The sequence below is a fragment of the Cynocephalus volans genome, chromosome 5 (assembly GCF_027409185.1).
Source record: "Cynocephalus volans isolate mCynVol1 chromosome 5, mCynVol1.pri, whole genome shotgun sequence".
Classification (NCBI taxonomy): domain Eukaryota; kingdom Metazoa; phylum Chordata; class Mammalia; order Dermoptera; family Cynocephalidae; genus Cynocephalus; species Cynocephalus volans.
Window position 1 is genome coordinate 76196271 of NC_084464.1, and position 18691 is coordinate 76214961.

An 18691-nucleotide genomic window follows, 5' to 3' on the forward strand; every position below is an offset into this window, starting at 1 on the left:
CTAATTCATTTTTAACACACGAGCCGCAGTCACAATTTTATTGCTTTTATTAACTCTGCTTTAGTAACATACTGAGCTTTATGCTCCACAAAAAGATTCTGCTGGATTAGATTCAGAAACAGGGAAGAGTGAAACAAATCAATTGAGGACTGAAGGACTACCCTTCATGGTCCTCTGTTAATGGAACTGAAGAGCTTAAGGCTTCACTTCATGGACCCCTCCCGCCTTTTGGGCCTCTCAATGGAGAACCGGGCAGATCACACCTCGCCAAAAACGCAACTGAGTTCCGAATGGCAGCTGTCCCAGGCCAGCGCGGATGCTCCACAGCTTCCTTTCCTACCGCACAAAATGAGTAGCTCAGGGACCGGGCTCTCTAGCCTGGACTGCAGGGAGCAGGTGAAGAAAGTAAACGAGAAATAATAGTGAGAAAAGCAGCTTAAATCTTAATACTCCCTCTTTCTGCCTTCCTCTGGTCCATACTCCACACCAGCCCTCAAGCTTTTTCCCTAAACCTACAGACTTGCCCCGTTCCTTGGGCTCGCGCTTTTTATTGACGCAAACCTCCTGTTCTCGCGGGAACTTGGGAACGGGAGCTGGGTAAGGTGAACAAATCTCTCGAAATCTCAGTTGGCATTGAGCTGGAGAGGCCGCGGAGGCGCCCGAGGGGCGGGGCGCGGAGCTTGACTGGGGCGGGGCCTAGTCTCAGAGAGGGGAGGGAAGAGGCGGGAGGGGGAGGTGAGAGCAGCCGGGGGCGGGGCCGCGCGGCCGGGGACCTGTTGATCGCAGGTATAGCCGGCCGGCCCGAGCTCCCTCGGGACTGGGGCGATTGCGCATGCTCGCTGGCCGCGCTGGGCCGGTTGCCGAGCGGCGGTGACGAACCGGCTCCTCGGTTTTGCTGGTTGTGGTTGCTGCGATGGCGAAGTGAGGGGGCCCGGGACGGGATGGTGCTGACCTGGGTAGTGCCGTCTTCTTCCAGCTGGATAACGAGCTCCGTCCGACAGGCGGGGGAAGAGGCAGAGCCGGGCGAGAGGTAAACCCCTAACTGTCCTGTTCGTCTCCACCGGCTCCCGACACCCGCGACCCCTCCCTCCGTGCCTCTTTCCCAGGGTCCAGGCAGGAAGCGGCCTTCTCCTGGTCCCCCGCTCGTCCGCTCCGGCCCTTTACCCGGCTTCTCGCCGTCGGAGCCCGGCTCCGGGCCCGCTGAAGGTCGGCGGGGACGGCGGTGCAGAGCTCTCAGGGAGGCGAGGAGCCGCGGCGCGCCGTTTGCCCGACGCTCCCTGCCGCCCCTGCCCCTGCGGCGCGTCCTGAACCTCACTCCTCCTGTGCCCCAGCCTTCTCCTGCCCTTCGCCCCGGGCTCCATCTTCGCCGCTCTGTCCCTCCTTTACCTCTCTGTCGTGGTTCTGCTTTCTCATCCCGCACCTCCTACGTGCCTTTTCGCCTCGGAGGTCCCTACGTTGGAGGCAGTGTATCCTTTTGCTCCCCTCGATTTCTTTCCTCTCACTGTGCATCCCTAGTCTGGCTCTAACCTACCTTCTCTGACCAGGTTTCTCACAGTGTTATCTCCATAATTTCATCCTCGGCTTTCCTTTCCTCTCATTTTCCTCCTTTCAGTACTTCATCTTCATTCTCTTTTGTTAGTTGCCGATTGTGTGTTTTGCTTTAGCATCGCGTTGCACTAGAGTTCATTCTGTGCTCCCACTTTACCTTCGGAGGCCCTCAAACCCTTAGCTCCCTTTGGTACTCACTTCATCGCTTTCTGCCTAATGGCCCATGTTCTCCCGTCCTTTTCCATCCTACTACCATTTCTAGTCTCTAATCTGGACTTTTTCCCCTTATGAAACTCTTTTTTTCTGTTTGTATAAGTTGAGGTCTCTTCAGTCCGTTTGTTTCACCTTTTTATTAAATCCCTGAAGAGTTCTTTTTAACATGCCCTCTAGTCTCGCTTGCTTTCTACCTAAACTAGGTATCCTCTCAATATTTAGTTCAGCTTCCAATTTAATAAAATTTCTTCATCTTCTTCCCACTGGTTGGAAATACCAAAGAGTGACAATAGCAATAAACCTGCTACACTTATTGGTTGAAGCTTTAATTTTTAAGAATTATGTTTACCTGACAACTTGAGTACAGGCTTCATGAAACTATAAAGGGTTAAGATTTGTTAAAGGTTCACCTGCAAACATATGCTTAAAATTTGAAAATTTTATTGTTCTCCAGTAAATATAGTTGTCCAAGAACTAATCTTAAATGAAATTTAGCAAAATTTACTTTATAAAATTTATTATTAATCTTTATATGTTTGCTGTTGCAATTGATTGCATCATTTTTCTGAGTCTTGTTCTCTTTAATAAATGCAAACAATTTCTGCTAAATTAAGAATAGAATTATTATGCTTACTGAAGGAGAAATACATGAGAAGTATTAAGTTTTTGAATTGGGCAAAAGAACTTTCCAAACAGTTTTGGGAGGTTCTTCCCCACCTATTTTATTTTATATTATTTGGCTTAAATAAAACTTCCCTTTCTATAAATAAAAGTGTATAAATATTTTATTTTGAAGTATCTGCTTAGCAATTGCTTTTAGTGAAGTTTGCCTTTATTCTAGGGTTGAAGATCAACTGGATTATGTATTTCGTTCTGGAATTTCAAAGCAGTCCACAAACAGTAAATTCTTCCTTATGTTGTCTATGTCAGGTAGGAATTGAGTTTTTCTGTTTGTTTTAAGAAGGGAAATACCAAGGGTAAAAAGTGTAGTTCCTTATTCAAAGTGATTTATAAGTAAAAATAAGAGGATCTGGTGTCATTAAACCACACTTCTTTTAGAAGAACCAGCAGTTTATTGTGTATAGTAAGAGGTGATGAACTCCTCACCTTTTAAAATTTTTAAAAAATGATTTTTCAAATGCAAATAGAGATAACTGCTGCTTCTGGAGAAAGTTTGCTCTTCCTTCAAAGGCAGGTCTTTTTATTTTTAGGTAAATATTAAATGCCTACAAATTCTTGTTGGTATTTTTAGTGAGTTGATTCTGTGCTCTTAGAAATTAAAATAAGGTTTCATGATGGACAGCAGGCACAGGACTTCAAGTCAGAAGATCTGAACTCTTAATGACTCATCATAGTTTGTAGAAGCCACTTAATCTCTGTACCTCAGTGCCTCCACCTGTAAAATGTGGATAATGAAGGTGGCCAACCAGTAATCTCTCCGCAGCAAAGTAAGTCCTAATCATTTAAATATGCTTATGGCCAGCCGACAAAAATTGCGATATAAATACTTAAGTTTTATCTCTAATTTTAGACTGTGTGGTAAGAGTGTAATTGACTTCTTAAATCTCAGATTAAACTGGAATTTTGTTCCTTTTTTTAAAAAATTTCAGATCTCTGTGAAAAGTCTCGTAGAATGCTAGTGAATTAGTGAGCTTAGATTAACGTTCATATACATTGAAACAGACACTGCAGCATTCAGTATAACATATCTGCCCTTTGGCAGGAGTTGACACTGGAAGGAGATGTAAGAGTTATACATATATCTTTGGTTACCTCCTTAATTTTTTGTTGTCTTATATTTTTGCTTTGTTTACAGTAAATATAAACCCTTGAGAGTGGGGGGTTGTTTAAAAGAGCAAGGATTTTCTTTGCTTTGATTCTAGGTATTGAGGAAAAACTGCTTATGTACATGTGTGATAATGTACATGTGTGTATTTAAATAAGTGAATGAAGATAGGGGCATATAGATTTGAATTAAGTAGTGTTATTTGTTGAATTGTTTGTCAGGAAGAAGGTTTAGAAATAAATAGGAATAAGAAGCAGAATGGTAATATAGAAGAAAACATTCTTAATGTACCCAATGGTTTGTTTTTCAGAAAAGTTACAAAGGACAAGTTAGGCAAGTCTGGGTTTTTCAGAAGGAATAAAGTGAAGCAACTCCACGTGAGTTTCACCATTTTATTTTTAAAGATTGGCAGCTTTTAAACAGGTACATACTTGGTTGTCAATGATGTGCTGAATTTAAAGTAAAAATTATCCTTTTTTTTTTTTAGAAATATAATAGTGTCAGACATATTGTACCATTAAGATATGTTTCCTACTTGAATAACCCTTTAGGTAGTTCTTATTTTGATGAAACAAACTTTATGAACTTTCTCTCAACCAAGAAACCATTCTGAGAAAATTATAGCATATTTCCTTTTGTAGGATTAGGTCTCTATCAGACTGTCCAGAATACAGGAAGTATTTCTAAATTATGTTCTAATTGATATAGAAGTCTATTGATGGTAATCTGGAACATTTCTGTTAAGTTTTACGAAATGTCCATTTGCTATAGTTCTTAATTTAATCTGAATTAGAATAAGTATTCCTTTATTGAAATCCCCTTGAAGTTGCCGTATGCAATGTGCCTGCTTCATTTATGATTGTTTTTAGAGCACTGGTAACTGTGACACCTGCTCTTTGATGTCTTCAAATTGCCAGTAAGTCATGGGCTTACATTGGAAATACTGTTATCTGTAAATGTCTAAGCAGCAAGGTCAGGACTTACTGGCAATCACAATTTAAGACCTTAGATGGCCATGTAGCCTTTATTATGACTTTATCTTTTGGAATTGAGAACCCCAGACTTTTAGACCACCCTCATTCTTACTCAGGTTTATTTTAAGACTGAAAATTAGTTTTTTTCCTTGGGCAGAATAAGGTTAGAATGTAGGCTGTCTGCAGCCCCTTTATGTAAAATTAATAACCATTTTGTCAACATATGAAGTAAAATAAAATGAAAATGTTTGCAAAGTGCTCCATTTTGGTAGAAAAGTTCTGAAATAGTTCTCTAGGCAGGGGGAGCCAGGAAAATGTCAATAAGGGGTGAAATCAATAGAAAAATGCTTTGAACGGGTAGTTTTTTTTTTTTTGTTTTTCCCCAACACACCTGGGAAGATCTCAGTTGGAAACATAACTTTTCCCTTTAAAGTCCTATGGGCTGTAAATGAAAATATTTTCAAGCCATGCTATTGAAACTAATAATGATAGCCTATTTATTTGAGTTGCTTATTTTGGATAGACATTTCCTTGAATGAAATTATATTTAAAAATTGAAATAAATAAAATCACAATGTCAGGTGTTTATTGAGCACCATGCACCAACTGCCATACTTAATGCTTTGTATATGTTACTTTTTAAAGCCTTATCTTTTGAGCTAAGAATTAGATAAGTATTATTTCCATTTGAGAAAACTGAGGCTTAGAAAGGTTGAATTAGAGCCCAGGTCTGTTAAATATCAAAGTTACTGGTAGACTAACAAAAGCAAGAAAGCCTGGGATGTCAAGAAAATATTGTTTCTTTGAATGTTTTTCAGAAGATGATCGTAATTCTTTTTATTCTGATTCTGAGCTTTGTTTTCTGTTGAGATAACTGATAAGAAGAATTATTTTTTTGTTTGCTGGGCAGATCCCAGAACTAGGTAGTAAATGATGACTGTGGTTCTTCCTCAGTTTCTCTTTTTGTTAAGTGAAGTAACTAGCTTTTGGTAATTTTGGTTCTCTGAGATTGTTAAAGTATATAATAACATGACCTGTTCTAAGGTATTCTGCATTAGATTACTGGCAGGTTTGTAGCATAAATGTGTCCCTAAAATGTTTGAATTGCATTTAATAAATTAAATCCTATTTTCTCATTGTTCATGTAATGTCAGAGATGGCTTTCATTAAGTGTCACATAATTAGCAATAAAAGTTCTTTCTCTGTTCATTCTCATGAAATAAGTGAACTGTGGAAATACAAGGGTACTTCAGGCAGTTTGTGGAAAAGTAGAATTAAAAGGTAATACAAATCTTTTCATGAACTTTTTGAAGTGCCCTCGTACTCTCAGGGATTACTAAGGTTTCTTCTATATTATGTTTAAAAATTGTTGTTTGCTATAGATTTTCTATCATATTAATAAATTAACAATTAAAATTAATCTTTTTTTGAGAATACTTCTTAATGTAAATGTCAGTTCTAAGATTAGTAATAATGTAGGTATTTCCCTTTTATTAGATAACTGTCGAAAGACAAATCTTAAAGAAATTGGAAGAGAACAATGCCTTTAATACGTTACTTTTGTTTGTGGGTGTGTGTGGTGTGGAAATTTGAGAATTTCATGGTTAGGAAATGTTAATTACATGGGAAATTGAATATAGTTTATTAAGTGTAATTTTTTTCATTAATGTTGCATTCTGATTTCAGTTTTTCTTTTGCTAAGGGCACATTTATCATGACTTGATGATGATTGAATCTATTTCCTATAACAGTTCAGGCATAGACTTAAAAATTATACAGGTGCAAATATATGCCATGAAATTGAACACATTTGAGTTTTTTGTCCTTTTCCATTATTTTCTTGCTGTGTGACCTTGGATAAGTTCTGCAGACTTTCTGCTCCTTAGTTTCCTCACCTGTAATATGGTAATAATAGTTCTTTCAGATTTTTATAAGAATTAAATGAAACAACATAATTAAAGGTAGTGGTACAAAGTAGGTGGGCCAAAAAGTTTTGAGTGTCTATATTTGGGTTTTCTTTTATATAGCTATTTGGTCTGTATATGGTATCATCAACTGAGAAACATGTAGGTTTTTAAAATATAATTTGTCAGTAAAGCTATTCTCATCATCTTTCCTTTGGAAGATCTCCCTTCTCTCTCTGTCCCCAAAAGAGAAGAATTTAGTACTCTATTCTTTCCTTAAATATTTCTGTAATTCAGGCATTATGGCATATGGCTGGCCCTCAGGAACTCATTTTGGTGAATGCAGAGTGGCAGCAAAAGTTTCTAGACAAGTAATTTTTCTTACTTTACGTTCTTCTTTAATGATTCTGATAAACTCAGCTTATCACTTTTTAAAACGAGAGAGGTCACTGATGAAAGTATGTTGTGCATGTGAATGATTGTAAAGCAAAAAGAAGGTTAAAAGCCTCTGAGTGGTGGTGATCTTTAGAGCCAGGCAAATGACTGGTGGATTAGCCATTTTAGATCAGGATATAGTCTAGTGACTAAGCATGCTTAGCCCCTGCAAGAGGGAGCTTACAAAGGTGAGCAGGGTGTTGTCAGGGCCTCGAAGGGAACCAAATGTGAATCAAGAAATAAGATCGTAGCTCAGATATTCACACTGAAACAACTAGTGCAGATATAACCAAATCAGATGGCCAGAATTTACACCAGATAGCAGGCTTAGGGATTCAAGACTAATCCAGATGTACTTGGTGATTGTTTTCAGTTTATTGCAATTTTAGTCTGTTTTTGTGTTGTCATAATATAATACCTGAGACTCAGTAATTTATAAGGAAAAGAGGTTTATTTGGCCCATGATTCCGTAGGCTAGAAAGTCCATGATTGTGCAAATGTATTTGGTGAGGGCCTCAGGCTGATTCCACTCATGGCAGAATGTAGAAGGAGAGGTAGCATGTGTAAGAGATCGCATGGCAAGAGAGGGAAACTGAGGAAGCCAGACACTTTTTAACAGCCCAGTTTTGCAGGAACTAATCCGTTTCCTGAAGAACTCACTCACTCCCCAGGAAGGGCAGTAATCTATTCAGAGGGATTTGCCTCCAGGAGCCAAACATCCAAAATCCCACTAGGCTCTCTACCTCTTGACACTGCCACATTGGGATCAAATTTCAACATGAGTTTTGGTGGGGCAAGCATATCCAAACTCTAACAATTGTTGTATGGTCTAACTTGGTCAAGATTAGCTCAGAGACTGTAAGAGCCATATACTGCTGTGGCCTAGATAAGTGGCACCTAGGAAAGGTGGCAGCCAAGTATCCCATCTTCCTACTCCTCTCAGCCTGCTACAGAACATGACTCAGTATAAGAATCTTTTGTTATTCACAAGAGGAAAATATTCTGAAGTCTTTTAGGGGTACTCCTATTTTGGGCTTTCTGCTTATTTCTTGAGAGAAGTCCCAAGAAAATCAACATAAAACTAGACTAGCTAGTACTAAATGCATCGAGTTAACTGCCTTCTAGATCTAGAAAATTTCCCTGTTCCTATATTTCTGTTTAACATAATTGAATTTAACTATACATGTTAGATGATCTTCCCTCTGTTGGTCTCTGATCCCAAATGTCAGTCTCAGTTCCCACATATCTGTCATAGTGTGAGCCCCTCATATAGTTGAATGTGAATCTGGTGTTCCTTCATTTTGTATCAGTTCCCATATATCTATTATAATGTGAGCCTCTCAATGCAATGAGTGTGAATGTTTAGAGGAGTGTGTATTTTTTTGTACAATGTGGCCCCTAAATTCAAGTTTACTACGTTATCTAGTGTTCAGCTGAATAAACTGATTTTTTTTTTTCTTAAAGATGGAGGAAAAAGGGAATATGTTGTACTTAATGAGAAATGATATATCAAGTGCAAACATGGAGCCTTTCTATGGATTTTTAAGGGTCATTGCTCCATAGGCAATTTTTGCCTTATGTGGTGTCTTTTGGGCATCATTATTCAGACTATCCATATTACAGAATTTTACATTTGTCTGTGGTTGCTATCTTGGGAGCAGAATTCAGAAACTGGAGCTGTTGCTCCAAATGATCCCTTTATTCCTTAGGTTGACTGGGGAGTGTCCGTGAACTCCAGTTTGTTTAACTCCTTTACCCTCTACCTTAGGAGAAAGAATATTCTCAGGGTATCTGTGGGTTCATATTCAAGAGTCAAGACTGTTCCCTGATTTCTGTGAGAGGATCTTATCCCCTGCAGTCTCCGGTCCATCTTGAGGGACCTCTAAGCTGTGCCTATTAGTTTCAGGTGTTTCCACATTCTTTTTTAGGTTCTGAAGCACTCGTGAATTCAGACTGAGTTCAGGGTGGATCAGTGTGGATGGTGCAGGAACATTTCCCACATTTTTCAGATATCCATGCCTGGATTCTCCTTTGTGGATATTCATTGTCTCTCAGTTGATCTGATAGAAGCAAGCACCCCTCTAGTTTCACAAGCTATGCATGGTTTTATGTACCTAGTACTATTTCTGTGGCAGTTACTGTACACTCCAGCAGTTAAAGGGATCCCTTGGTATTCCTAGACTATGCTATCCAATAGAAATATGTGAGATGTATAACTTAAAATTTTCTAGTAGCCACATTAAAAAAGTAAAAATAAACAGGTAAAATTAATTTTAATAATTTAACACAATATATCCAGAATATTAAGATGTAATCAATATAAAAAACATATTAATGAGATATTTACATTCTTTTTTTGTACTAAGTCTTGGAAATCCATTGTCTATTTTACACTTACAGCATATCTGTTAGTACATTACTTTTTTTTTTTTAAGTATTCTTCATTGTTATTGATTAAAGTAAAATGTAGTCCTAGCAAAACAATAAAGCTATGTTTAATGGGAAAATATTTTTACACTGCTTCAGTCTTTGGACTTAAATTTAAATTAATTTAAAATAAAATAAAATAAAAATTCAGTCCCTCAGTCACACTAGTCACATTTCAGTTGTTCAGTAGCCACATGTTGCAGTTGGCCACCGTATTTGACAGAGAAGCTCTAGAGGAACAAGTATGTCTTTCAGATTAAACAGTGGCTTTGTTTCTTTGAGAATAAACTAACTTTTCCTGAGGTATTACAAGGTAGTTGTCAGATCATTCATTCTGTCAGGTTAAATTGGCAGAGGAATCTCTTCTTATCTCAGGGCTTTCAGCATAAGTTACTCATTTATTGTCAGAGTCCATTTTTATTTGGAGTTCCCCTCTGGCTTCTTTGTATTTACTCAACTGGATTCTCTCTTAATGACCTAGGAAATAGCCTAGGAAGAAGGCCCATTTGAATAGACCTCCTGATTATTCTGTTTTAGGCCACTTTACCAGGACCAGGAGAACATATTGAGTGATTCTGTGTCAGGTAAGTCAGTTGATTTGATAGTTTCAAAAGCTGAGGTTAAACTGACAGGTTCTGAGCCAGCCAGCAAACTGTGCAGGAGAGCCATGAAACTCATGACTTCTGGTGGGTGCAGAGTTGTTTTTTTTTTTTTACAGTGGGGAGTCTCCAATGCATCATCTGGGTAAAAGGGATGAAGCCCTTTCTATAACTTCTTTAGATCTACAGAGAGGACAGATCAGGGTTTTTCTGGTGCATGAGTGCCATAAGGATCTGTGTAAGTCAGTGATTTGAAATGATTATCCCACAGAATGAATTTGCTCTGTGGTTGAGTTTGGTTTGAAATACATAATTTGTTTTGTTTGTTTTGGTTTTGTTTTTTAACATGTTGTCAACATCTAAAATTAAGGAGATTTCACCTTTAGGTAAAAAGGAAAGACCTACAACTTCCTCTTGAAAGATTATAAGCCTGCGATAGTGTTGGGCCAGAGGAATTGGCTGGTGCTGAGTAGCAATTACTCCCTGTTGTCAGCATCTAAAATTAAGGAGATTTCACCTTTAGGAAAAAAGGAAAGATCTACAACTTCCTCTTGAAAAATTATAACCCTCTGATAGTGTTGGGCCAAAAGAATTGGCTGGAGCTGAGTAGCAATTGCTCCCTATAGATAGTAAAAGAGTAGTTTATGAGAAGAGGATCAGGCAGATCCTCTTGGACTCTGAAAGCCCTCTCAATTTTTTTTCTTTCTCCTTTTGCCTGCTCTTCTTTTCCGTTAGCCCCTTTCTGAATTTTTTCTTCTACCAATACATAGAGATAGAAATATTTCTTCTTTTCTTTTTTTTGGGGGGGGGGATAAAAACAGATTTATCAGCATCACTCTCTGTATATATTTGTACATGTATTGTATGTTTCTATTTAGGGATAATCAATAAAAACCAATGGATTTAAGGAATCTAGATAGCAGTGATAGAACAAAAACCACAGTAGGATACGAGAGTAAGGGTGGAAGAAAGTGCAAACAGGCCTTAAAAAAGGAATAAAAAGGAATTTTATCACCAAAGTTGATTCATGTATGTCTCTGTTTTCAGTGTATCACTGATAATTCCTTTCTCCAAGTTGATTGTGTTTAAATGGAGAAAAATTAGTTAATACTTATGGAATTTTTAATGTTAATTTATTAAATATTCCTTAATTATTAAATGAATATAGTTGGCCCTCTGTATCCATGGGTTCTGCATCCCTGGATTCAACCAACTGAGGATCAAAAATATTCGGGGATAAAAAAATTTCACAATGTTCCAAAAAGCAAAAGTTGAATTTACCATTTTCCGAGTACTGCATTGAATCCATGTGAATGAATGTATAAAGGCATTAGGTATTATATGTAATTTAGAGACAATTTAAAGTATACGGGAATATGTGCATAGATTATATACAAATACTGTGCCATTTTATATAAGGGACTTGAGCATCTGCAGATTTTTTTATCCAAGGGGGGGTGGTCCTAGAACCAATCCCCCACAGACACTGAGGGATGACTGTACCTGCTGTGTGCCAGGCAGTGGGATTACAGCAGTGAACAGAGTAGTCAGAATTTTCAGCCTTCATGGAGCTTACATTTTAGTTAGGGAAAAATAATAAAGACATAAATAAAATCTTTAGTATGTTAGATAGAGATAAGTACTGAGGGAAAAAACAAAGGAGGAAAGAGATCAGGTGTAACAGAAGTGGAGAGTTACTATTTTAGATAGTATGGCCAGGAAAAGTCTAATTGAGAAATTGGTATTTGAGTCAAGACCAGAGGAGGTGAAGGAGTGAGTCATATGGATATCTGGAGGGAAGAGTGTTCTAGGGAACAATGAGTGCAGAGGTCCTGAGGCAGGAATATATTTGGCATGTTTGAAGAATAAAACATTTTATTGCCCTGAATAAGCGGGGAAGCCACTGAAGGTTTGGAATGGAGGAGAGGCTGTTTTTTTGAAAATAGCCTGATTAGGTGTAGTTGTTGTAGCAAAGTTAGAAGACATAAAAGTCCGGGCAGTCTAGGCAGGTAAAACATTCAGGAATCCAGATCCTTCCATTTTTTGCTTTACTGTTCTTCAGGGCATTGTCCTAATCTATGTGATCAAAACTAGGTCACTGTCAAGAAGGTATGTCAGCCTGTGAAAAAGGGAGGCAGGTGAAGTCCAGGGCAAAGAATTTCCTTTTAAACAAACGAGACAAATATTACATGTGTCATTTCAGTTTACATTCCATGGGTAGGATCACTTAGCCACATTCCATGGGTGGGATCACTTGCATTATGGGAGGGTGGGAAGTGTAGTCTCAGGCTGAGTGACCATTTGGCTAGGAAGAGGAAGATGAAAATGACGAATAATTTACCACAATCTGCCACTCTGGCCACCTAAATATCTGTGTGCATCTTTCATCCTGCCTATTGAAAACACTCCTGTCTCCCTTACTGAAGGGAGACAACCCAAGCTGCCATCCATTTGTTGCATTAATCCAAGCTCATTGAGATGTACAGTACTTGCTGTCAGTTCCACAAGTCCAGTGACCTACAAAAGAATAACAGCTATCTGCTCCTCTGCCATCCGTCCCACACATACCCAACATATTGTGGTGGATCAGTAACGGGAAAACAGTAATAAATCTCCCATTTGGGAAAATGAACAATGACAAACACTCTCTGGTTGAAAACAGTACTGGGCAGGAATGATGAAGATCCATGCCAAAGCAGTGGAGTAATATCCTTAGTTCTGCTTTGTGGTAAGAATGTGCATGTATCATTGGTTTTGAATGAAAACAAATCTCTAAAATTTGTTTTAAGCCTTATGGGAGGATATAAATTGGGTATTTTAAGTAACTAATGAAGCTTAGGATGAACTTTTTTATGTCTCCTATTTTGTTTGAGATGTTATTGTATCTTTCTCATAGGGGGAACTATATTTTTAACAACAAAAATCAGTAACTGGAAGTACAAGATTTTTTTTTTAATAATGCTAAAGTGAAGTTTTGATCAGCAGAGGTAAGTATATGACATTTCTTTTATATGTACTTCATAATAGGTTAAAATATTTGCCAAATTTCTATAAAGAACTATTTTAAGAATTGTGAAGGATCTGAGATTTTATCCTACTTGCAAGCTAACAAGTTAGCTTGCCACAGTGCCATGAATGTTGGCAGAAGACATGAGACTTGTGGATCAAAGACAAGGATGGTTTATATTGAAAGCAATAGTAATAGCTAGAGTAACACCTGACACCTGTACAGGATAGGAACCCTGATCTAAGGGAACCTAACTCTTTTATAGTGGACAGTAAGCCTGCCTGACTTTTGCCTTGGAGGGAGACTTTATCTTTATTATACAGAACATAAAACAAATATGTCCTTTATTCTAGAATGGGATAGTGTATCTGACTTCTAAGACTGTTCACTATATATAACATTCTTGAAAAGATAGTCTGGAACAAAGGCTATGTCAGTATCTATACTTGCAAGACTTGCAGAAACATGAAAGATTTGTGGAGAATTGTCTTTTAATACTTTCTTACTCTAAATTGATTTTTAAAATATATACTATGGATAGGGATGATTGTTATAGTGTTTTTTTAAAATAGTGAAAAGATGAAAATCACCAAAATACCCAACAGTAGGTGATTGTTTAAATTATAACATGTTTACTGTATAATAGTTAACAATTAAAAATAATATTGTGAAACTATTTATTGACAGAGATATTCATCAAAAAATTAAGTGAAATAAGCAGGTTATAAAATGTACATGTGAGGGCCAGCCCGTGGCTCACTTGGGAGAGTGTGGTGCTGATAACACCAAGTCAAGGGTTAGGATCCCCTTACCGGTCATCTTTTTTTTAAAAAAAAAAAATATATGTGTGGTTTGATCCCACTTTTATAAAAATTGTATGAATGCACACACATATGAAGAATGTAAACCAAAGTATATGTATTTCAGTGGATAGAATTGTGAATGTTTTCTTTTTTGCTTGTCTGTTTTCTTTTTTTTTTTTAAATTAAAATCTCTGAAAATAAATAGGCTTTTGTAATGTAATGAAGGAAAAAAACTTTTTAAAAAAAATTTTAAAGTGAATAGTTTTAAGAACTCTTTCACAGAGAAAAACCTTTCAGGGATTTAAATGGGGATTAAAGAATGTTAATTCCCTTTGTCTCTGGAGTTACTTTTATGTGCAATGTAGAACCAGAAGAATTATTAGGTAACTTAATTTTTTTTTAAAAAGTTACTGTCTTACATTTAAGAGGTGAAGTCATGAGTTTTCACAATTCCTTGTACTATTTATTGTCACATAAATATCTTATCATCAAGGGAAACAAATCTTAGAAAAAAGCATTCTAACAAGACACATCTTCAGTTATAGAGAGTGGTACTATTTAGTAAGCCTGGATTCTGGTGCTGTTTAGTTGAGTTAGACTAAGTTAAGTACAATGAAGTAATTTGCTTCCTTTTTATTTTCTGCTTATGTATCATACTCTGAAATATGTTTAATTAATAGTATTTTTATAAGTTAGCATTTTTGTTGTGCTTCTCATCATATTTTTTCCCCTTCTTTAACCAAGGTGCTGTAACCAGATTTGCCTTCTGGGTGTAAATTGAAAATGACTGAAGTTCAAGCAATGGTAGAATTCTCCGTGGAGCTAAACAAGTTCTACAACGTGGATTTATTTCAGAGAGGGTGTGTATTTTAATTTGAAAATTTTATATTTTGCATAAGAGGAACAGTTTTAACTTAAATTTGATTATTTACTTTTATTCCAGCATATATAAGGAAAATGAGCTAAATACAAGTCATTAACAGAAATTTTGTTTGTTAAATAGATATTTGGGAATTCACAAAGCTTTAGTGGTAATGCTGGATATACCTAATATGTGTTTATGAATATGTACTGAGTATTGAGAAGACTTTAATGAAAATGTGTAAGATCTCATTTTGTTCTTTAAAAGCTTATAATGTACTGGGGAAAATAAGATGTATACACAAAGCAGCTAAGTAGAAATGCAAAGCATACATAATGAAGCTTCAATAAGTATATATAGGAAGTGCTCTACGAATCTGAGCGGAAGCACATCTTTCTAGGATTAGTATGTTTGGAAAGGCATTATGGAGGGATAGGATCAAAGTATGGATAAGACTTGGATGGGTAAAGGATAAAGCAGCATGAATCACGTCTTGGAAATAGGAATGAACATGTTATTTTTAAGAATATTCAGGAGATTGGCTATTTTCTAGAATTGCAGAAGAAGGGTAGTAAAGACAGGTGACGTTATGCTTGTGGAGGGCTTTTAAAGTCTGGAGAAGAGTTGACACTGGATTTGGGTAACCATTAGTAGTTTCTAAGTAAGGATAAAATTATCACTATTATTATAGTAAGCACTTATTAATACAATGAAGATTGTGATGTATTTGATCGGTTGTATAGAAGCATGGGGAACAGTTTGAGGCACTTGCAGTAACTCGATATAAATCTGAAGGTCTGTACTAAGAGTGATGGTAGTGGGGCTGTGACTAACAGAAGGAGTAGGATGAGAAAGATTTTCTGTTTTGTTGGCTTGGCTTTGCCATCTTGTCAGAAACATAGAAGCAGCTCTTCTCTGCTCTGCTCCACAAGGTCTCTCAACCTTCAGCAGGCCACCCTGGGTCTGCTCTCATGGAGGAGGCAGGAGTCCAAGAAGGAGAGCAGAAGATGCAAGCCCCCTTGAATTGGCACACTGTTACTTCACACTGCATTCTGTTGGCCAAGCAAGTCACAAGGCAAGGCCAGGAGTCCAGGCTCATGGCTTTTTGGCCAGTACAACTCATTTGTAAAACTTGATGGGCATTCTCTGTGACTGAAAAGTCCATTACGTGCTCTAGAACCCACACCCACAGTTGTTTTTTGAGACATACTTGCTCTTTAGATGCAATCAGTATTACTTGGGGATCAGAATTCTGTGGGATCATGCCTGTGAACTTCCTAAAAACCCTTTTGTCAAGCTAAGAATGTCTACTTAGACCCTGCCTTAATTCTTTTAGCAATCTTAAGAAAGGAACCTTATAGTTTATCTGTGATTTGACCTTTGTTCATGGACTTCATTTTATTTTAAAAATCTTTCAGGAGACTGGAGATGACAGCAGTTTTATTTTCCAACCCATCAAGTCTCTCTATATTCCCTTTAGGTTCTGCTTGTAAAACAACTAATTCTTTAGCTTATCTCTTTTTTTACAGAACTTTAGTATACTTAGCTAGCAGCAGCTGGTTAGCTTTTTCAGTATTCTGCCTGGAAATTAGCTTGCTCAAGTATAAAAGTTTCTTTGGTACATTGTCCTACTTATTCTGAATTACCATAGACATCATATTTCATCACTACATACCATGGGTTACCATTTTTCTAATATCCTATACTTTCCTCATCATTTTTCCACTTTCTGTAACTGTTAGTTTGACCCTGCTGTGGATTGATTGAATTGTGTCTCCGAAGTTCATCTATTAGGAGGTTAGTTCCCACTGTAAATGTTGAAGGTGGGAAATCCTATTATGGTAATTGAAAGGTGGGGCCTTGAAGAGGTGATTAGATTGCAGGACTATGCTGTAGTGAATGGATTAATAATGGTGGTTGTGGGCATAGTTCTGAGGGCTTTAAAAAGAGAGTGAATGAGAAGTTTGCTATCTCTGCTCTGCCATTTTCTGCCATGTGAGACCCCTGGGTCACTGATGCCATTACCAAGACCCTCACTGGATGTGTTCCCTGGACTTTGGACTTCCCAGCCCCTGAAACTGTAAGCAGTAAATTTCATTTTTTTTTATAAAGTACCCAGTTCCAGGTATTTTGTTATAAGCAACAGAAACAGACTAATACAGGCCCCAAAGTTATTTTAAGTTTTTGTTATAGTGCACACTACCAGGTATCAATTTCCTTATTAGTTATTTATTGCCACAATAATGCAGCTGAGAACAAACACAGAGCCTCAGTGGTATTACAACAATAAACATTTATTTTTGCTCATAAGTCTGGGTCAGCTGAATGATTTTGCTGATCTGGGCTGGCTTGGCTAATCTTTACTGGGTTCACTCAAAAATCTACAGTGAACTGGTAGGTTGGCTGGGTGCTGCTGGCTGAATCAGAATGGCCTCAGCTGGGCAAACTCAGCTCTGTTTTACAGTCTTTCATCCTGCAGCTTGTTCTTATGGAGGGGGCAGGGGTTCAAAGAGAGAGAAAGAAACTGTGCAAGGAAACTTCTTAACACCTAGACTTGAAACTAGCACATTGTCACCTCCTCACAATGTATTGGCCAAAACAAGTCATAAATAAGGCCAGCCCAGATTTAGGAAGGTGGGGAACTGCACTCCAGTTCTTAAAGGAAATCATATGGGGTATGAATACAAGGTGGGGTGAAAAAATTGAGGACATATTCGAAATCAGTCTACTTGTTACATTTTGTAGGTTTGTTTTTTGGAAACATGATATCCAAATGTTAAATGTTTAAAAAAAATTCAGTATTGGATTTGGGAGACTAGTTTAGCTAGAAAACAAATTGCTTTCTTAAGTTATATTAATGAAAAAATGATCATTTGAAAACTATTAACTGTCATTTACAAGTTACTTTTCATATATATGTAGCTTCCTCTGACCTATATATAAGTTGCAATATAAAATATTATAATGTATAGTATAAATATAATATAAAAATATAATAAAATTGCTCTTTCCAAGTAAAATAATGTTATTCTTTTAACTAAAAAAATCACATTTTAATTTATTATATGAAACCACTTTGCTTGATAAAAATTACGTTAATTTTTACCTCTTATAATTTTGTTTTGATGCAATGTTATAAATAATCGATATTATAAATAAATTAAGAGTTCTAAGAGATAGGGGACCAAAATGTAGTAACTTAATATTCACAAGCACATTCTTTTAGCCAGTAGCTTCAATTTTCTTATTCTTCCCTCCAATATATATATATATTTTAAATATATATATATTTTTTCAGCTTTTCTAACAATGGAAAAAATAAGTATACATTAAAATTTTTCTTCTTTCTCCATCTGCTGCACCTCTGTGAAGATGATAAAGAGGAGTAGTTTCTCATTTGAGTATTCCTAACAGATTTAGCAGTGTCATGGTCCATTTTAACCCATCGTTTAGGTAAAAAGCTAGATCTAAGCAGAAGAAGGACCTATATTCTACTCTGGAAAAATAACTCATAGAAGAGCAAATAAATTCTATACATCTTTGAGAATATGCTTTTGTGACCCTTTGCAACTTACTTTCTTGAATCCCATTCTTCATAATGGAGCTTAACAAAACATTATTCATAGTCATTCTCATTTCCTTATTTCCCCTGTTTAAGGTGATTTTTTAAAAATAGTGTTTAACTTCATAGTGAACATGCAGAAAAAGAAATTGAGAAAGCTAGCCCACTTACAGTAGCCACCAAAAAATAATATACTTAGAAATAAAGTTAATGAAGGATGTGAAAAATCTCTACGAAGAGAACTACAAACCACTGTTGAGAGAAATTAAAGAGGACATGAGAAGATGGAAAGATATCCCATACTCTTGAATTGGAAGAATTAACATTGTGAAAATGTCCATATTACCCAAAGCAATCTACAGATTTAATGCAATCCTGATCAAAATTCCAATGACATTTTTCTCAGAAATAGAAAAAACTATCCAGACATTTATATGGAATAACAAAAGACTATGCATAGCCAAAGCAATCCTGAGCAAAAAAAATAAAGCTGGAGTCATAACACTACCTGACTTAGTTGTACTACAAAGCTATAATAACCAAAACAGCATGGTACTGGCATAAAAACAGA

At 36.9% G+C, this 18691-nt stretch overlaps 1 protein-coding gene across 3 annotated transcripts in view; it reads left to right on the forward strand.

Annotated features, from left to right (window-relative positions):
* Positions 1-838: 838 nt before the first annotated feature.
* Positions 839-18691, forward strand: part of FAM135A (family with sequence similarity 135 member A) — a 110746-nt gene continuing 92893 nt past the window's right edge. For 2 of the 3 annotated variants that reach the window (XM_063096357.1, XM_063096359.1), the window contains exons 1-5: positions 839-1030; positions 2603-2691; positions 3858-3924; positions 12783-12873; positions 14441-14556. In XM_063096357.1, the coding sequence (XP_062952427.1) occupies positions 14480-14556 (77 nt within the window). In that variant the 5' untranslated portion in view covers positions 839-1030; positions 2603-2691; positions 3858-3924; positions 12783-12873; positions 14441-14479. Of the gene's footprint in view, positions 1031-2602; positions 2692-3857; positions 3971-12782; positions 12874-14440; positions 14557-18691 lie in introns of all 3 variants that reach the window. The other variant, XM_063096358.1, reaches the window with a different exon arrangement.